General features: G+C 49.9%; 1 protein-coding gene across 1 annotated transcript; it reads right to left on the bottom strand.

Annotated features, from left to right (window-relative positions):
* Nucleotides 1-3,261: 3,261 nt before the first annotated feature.
* On the bottom strand, nt 3,262-4,857 carry LOC109801948 (uncharacterized). Its single transcript, XM_020363128.2, has one exon. The coding sequence runs from the start codon at nt 4,855-4,857 to the stop codon at nt 3,262-3,264; it is 1,596 nt and encodes a 531-aa protein (XP_020218717.2).
* Between the last annotated feature and the right edge of the window lie 255 nt (nt 4,858-5,112).

Here is a 5,112-nt window from a genome sequence, read left to right as displayed (position 1 = left end):
GGCGTCAGTTCCATAAGCTCGGAAGGGTGTCTCTTTGGTTGAGCTTTGTGGAGTGCATCTATAGGCTCATAGGATTTCGTGCAAGTGATCATGCCATTCTCCCTTAGCCTTTCCAAGGCGTCGTTTTAATTCTCTCAAGATGACCTTGTTGGTTGCTTCTGCCTGGCCGTTGGATTGGGGGTGCTCTACAGATGTAACTCGGTGCTTGATCTGGAGTTCCTCAAAAAATTCATTGAAGCGGCGATCTGTGAATTGCAAGCCGTTATCCGTGACGAGGGCATAGGGTATACCGAAACGGGTAATGACGTTCTTCCAAAAGAATTTTTGGATATTATTAGCCGAGATAGTGGCAACTGCTTCCGCCTCGATCCATTTGGTGAAATGGTCGACTGCTACTATGAGAAACTTGACCTGCCCCTTGGCTGGTGGAAAGGGTCATAGGATATCCATGCCCCACACTGCGAAGGGCCAGGGAGTGGTGATGAAATGCAAGTCTTCTGCCGGCAAGCTTGTTAACGGGCCGTGTTGCTGGCACGATTTGCACTGTTGGGTGAATTTCATGCAATCACTTGTGATAGTCGGCCAGTAGTAGCCGGCGCGGATGACCTTGGAAGCTAAGGTTCGTCCTCCCGAGTGTGTTCCGCATACTCCTTCATGGATTTCCCGAAGGACATAGTGTGCTTGTTCAGGTGTGAGGCATTTCAACAAAGGTGACGACATGCCTCGTTTATACAATTCTCCAGCAACTAGCGTGTATCGAGCGGCCATGACCCTTAGTTTCTTTGCTTCAATAGAGTTACTAGGTAACTCCCCTGTGGATAGGTAATGCGTTATGCCGGTCATCCAGTTGTCTGCTTGTTGAATGTGCAAACATTCGGTTGTCGCAACACTTGGTGTTTGCAATTCTTGTTGCATGATGCTTCGTAAATGGCTGCTTTTTCTGCTGCTTGCCAGTTTAGCCAACTGGTCAGCTCTCACATTGAGTTCCCGGGGGGTATATTCTACGCGAACCTCTTGGAAGTCGTCTTTCAGCTTTTGGAAGGCGTGGAAGTACAAAAGTAATGTTGGTTCCTTGGTTTGGAAAGTGCCGTTGACCTGGCCCGTCACCACTTGCGAGTCGCTCCAACACTTAACTCTGGTGACGCTCAAGTCCTTTGCTAACCTTAAGCCTGCGAGAAGAGCCTCATATTCGGCTTGGTTATTGGAGGCTTTAAAGCTGAACCGTAATGATAGTTCTACCAGCATTTTGCCGGGACCTTCAAGTATGACGCCAGCTCCGCTCCCTTGTTGATTTGAAGACCCGTCAACATGGAGAGTCCAAACATGCGGCTCGGTGAGTGTTTCAGGGGTGAATTCGTTAATGAAATCGGCCATGCTTTGTGCCTTGATGGGCCCCCTTGGTTCAAAACAAATGTCAAACTACGACAGTTCTATAGACCAAGCGACCATTTGCCCAGCAAGCTCGGGCTTTCGTAACACTTTCATCATTGGGCAATCGGTCCTGACGATGATACGATGGCTTTGGAAGTAGTGACGAAGACGTCTGGCTGTGTGTACGAGCGCTAAGACCGTCTTTTCAAGATGTTGGTACCGGGTTTCAGCGTCTTGCAAGACGCGGCTGACAAAATAGACAGACATTTGTTCAGTTTGTTCTTGCACTAGGACCGCGCTGATAGCTTTGTCTGATACAGAAATGTATATGATCATGTCTAATTGAGGGTTGGGTTTTGCGAGCAAAGGCCGTGCCGCGAGTATTGCTTTGAAGTTTTGGAAGGAGGCTTCACACTCTTCTGTCCATTGGAACATCCTCGCCTTTTTCAGCAAAGTCATTATGGGTCTTGACTTCTCGACCATGCACGGTAGGAAACGGGATAACGACGCTATGCATCCAGCTAGTCGTTGTACTTCCTTTACATTGCGGGGGCTTCTCATGTTGACGATGGCCTGACACTTGTCTGGGTTAGCTTCTATGCCTCTTTTTGACAACATGAAGCCTAGGAACTTGCCGCCAGCAACTCCGAAGGTGCACTTCGCCGGGTTTAGCCGCATGTGATACCGTCTTACTTCATCAAATACTGCTACGAGATCCTTCAAGTGACTACCGGCGGAAGCGAACTTGATTACCATGTCGTCCACATATATTTCCATGCATGTCCCTATTTGACGGTGGAAGATTTTATCCATGAGTCTTTGATAAGTTGCCCCGGCGTTTCTTAATCCAAACGACATTACCTTGTAGCAAAAGTTGGCCGAATCCGTGATGAATGCAGTTTTCCCTTCGTCCGGGGGGTACATGGGTATTTGGTTGTACCCTGAGTAGGCATCTAGAAAACTTAGCCTTTGATGGCCCGCGGCTCTATCGACTAATGTATCGATGTGTGGGAGGGGGTAAGCATCCTTGGGGCATGCTTTGTTGAGATCCGTAGAGTCTGTACACATTTGCCATTTGCCATTCGCCTTTTTGAGCATCACTACATTGGCCAGCCAGGTGGAGTACTTGATTTCTCTGATGAACCCGGCTTGTAGTAACTTGGCCGTTTCTTCCTTTACCGCTTGGGCCCTGTCTCCTCCCATTTTTCTCTTCTTTTGTGCAATGGGTTTGGCATCTCGGCAGACCGATAGCCGATGGCAGTGGAAGTTTGGATCGATCCCTGGTATGTCCGCTGCTGTCCAGGCGAACAAGTCCAAGTATTTCCGTAGAACTTGTTTGATGTCCTCGGCGTCTGTTCCGGTTAATTGAGAGCTCAGGTAAGTGACTTGTTCTTTGCTCTTTCCCAGTTGAAACGGAATCGTTGTTTCGATCGATTCGACCCTAACCTCATCTTCCATCCTAGGGTCTAGTTCTAGGTCGCCTATCAGCCTGTGGAGGTTGACGTCGCCTATGACATTGACGTCTCGGGTCACTTTTGGAGTGGGTTGAACCCTGAGGCTGGCGAAGTAACACTCACGTGCTGTCTTTTGATCTGCGTGCAGAGTGATGATTGTTCCTTCTGCCGAGGGGAACTTCATAGCTAAGTGGGGAGTAGAGACGATGGCGCGGAGCTTGTTTAGGGATGGTCGGCCCAGCAAGATATTGTACGAAGTGTTGGCATGCACCACAACGTATTGAACCTTGATCCTTCTTCTATGTTGGTCGTCGCCAAAATAAGTGTACAAGTCAATCGTTCCTCGTGTATCCACTCGTTCGCCAAAGAATCCGACCAGGGGCTCATAGTAAGGCTTCAGCTCTTGTTCGAGAATGCCGAGTTGTTCAAAAGTCTTCTAGTATAAGATATCGGCCGAACTTCCTTGATCCACTAACGTCTTCTTAACGACGCAGTTGTTAATCTCTACGCTAATGACCATTGGATCATCTTGTACTGGGTCCACTCCTTTGAAATCGCGATTGGTGAATGTAATAGGGGGCATGTGGATGGGAGTTGCCCTCCCTACGGCATTCACCGACTTGATTGCTCTTAAATGTCTCTTGCGAGCCGAGGATGTGCTTCCTCCTCCCGCGAATCCTCCGGCAATGGTGTTTATGACCCTTCTGGGTTGACTTCGGCCCTGCTGCCCATTTTCTCTCTCTGGAGTTCTGCTTCGTTCCCTGGATCGGTGCCTCGGGGGTACCCTTTCACGGTTTCCTCTTCTCTTCTCGTGGGTTTCGTCATGTCTCCTCCTACTTGAGGATTGGGTGAAATTTTGGAGATGACCCGACTTAACGAGGTCTTCAATGCGATCTCGAAGAGCTATGCATTCCTCCGTGGTGTGTCCCCGGTTCCTGTGAAACTGGCATGTCTTGGTTTTATCCGCGTGGGGCGGAGTCATAGCACGACGAGGTACTGTGAGTATTTCGGTTGCCAGTGCCTGCTCTAACACCTTGGTCCGGCTGGTGTTGAGCGGCGTATATTGCATATATCGGGGCCCTCTGTTGCTTCTTTCTCTATCGGGCAGGTCCCGGGGGCGGGGCCTTGGGAGTTCTTTCTCGACTTCTTTCTTTCCGAGGAAGAGGTCGGACCGGTTCTGGTTTCGAAACTCGGCCAATTCTTCCATCTGCATGTACTTGGTGGCTCTTTGTCTAAGATCGTCCAAGTCTCTGGGTGGCTTCTTGCATAAGCTATTCACGAAAGGACCCGGCCTCAGTGTCGTGGTGAGGTGGTGCATGGCCACCGCGGGATCCAGATCCCGGATGGACAAAGTCATTTTCCCGAATCTTTCCATGAATGTTCTGAGGGGTTCCTTCTTTTCTTGACGTATGTTGACTAACGCGATTGAAGTGAGTTGGTGAGGGCGACTCGTGGCGAATTGTATCACGAAACGGGATGATAAGGTCATGAACGAATCGATCGATCCAGGAGGGAGTCTCGCGAACCAATTGAGTGCTGGTCCTTTCAACGAAGTAGGGAAAACTTTACACATGATCGCATCATCATCGGTGTACAGACTGACCTGAGTGACGAACGCGTCAAGGTGTTCCTCAGGATTGGTAGTGCCGTCATACTTCTCCAAGGCCAAGTTTTTCCAATTATCGGGTAAGCGGGCTCCGGCGATGTCCAGGGTGAATGGTGTCCTCCCTTGTCGGCGTTGCTGATCAAGGGTAGCAGTTGTAACTCCAGCTGGGGGCTTTGGATCCCTTGCTTCCCTGTACCATCCTGATGAATCCTCATGATCCCGGGTGGATTGTGTGTTAGGAATGTCATGAGACGGGTGCCAAGATCGGTTGTCACTTCTGAGTTCGGCGTTTTCTCTTCTCAAGACTGATAATTCGTGGGCATCCTTTTCTCGGAGCCTCTTGAGTTCCATCATTTCGGCTTTCAGTTGTTCGATGGCCGAGGACGGGTTAGGTTGCTGGGTCCGGTCCACATACGATTCTTCCATTCCTTCCTCATTCTGGTTAATTTGTCGCCTGGGGGTGTCTCGGGGCATCCCGAAAGGGTAATCGGTTGCGTTCTCCTGTTGACTCCTTGTCATTACCATCCTGCTTCAGGGTCGAGAACCGTTTTGGTTTCGGCCCCACGGTGGGCGCCAAAATGTTCCTGCGTAGAAACACTCCTCCTGTCGTTCTTCCTTCTTGATCTTCTAGGTCTTCGGTGCCGACCGAATACTGTCTTCAGAGGGTAGGGAGGGTACCTG

Source organism: Cajanus cajan, chromosome 9, assembly GCF_000230855.2.
Source record: "Cajanus cajan strain Asha chromosome 9, NIPB_CcT2T_4, whole genome shotgun sequence".
In the NCBI taxonomy this organism is placed as follows: Eukaryota; Viridiplantae; Streptophyta; class Magnoliopsida; order Fabales; family Fabaceae; genus Cajanus; species Cajanus cajan.
Note: the sequence above shows the minus strand (reverse complement) of the source record. Positions and strands in the feature narration are given on the sequence as shown.

Bases quoted from the DNA above. Each gene is read 5' to 3' on its own strand.
- LOC109801948 (XM_020363128.2), bottom strand. From the start codon at position 4,857: ATGGAAGAATCGTATGTGGACCGGACCCAGCAACCTAACCCGTCCTCG.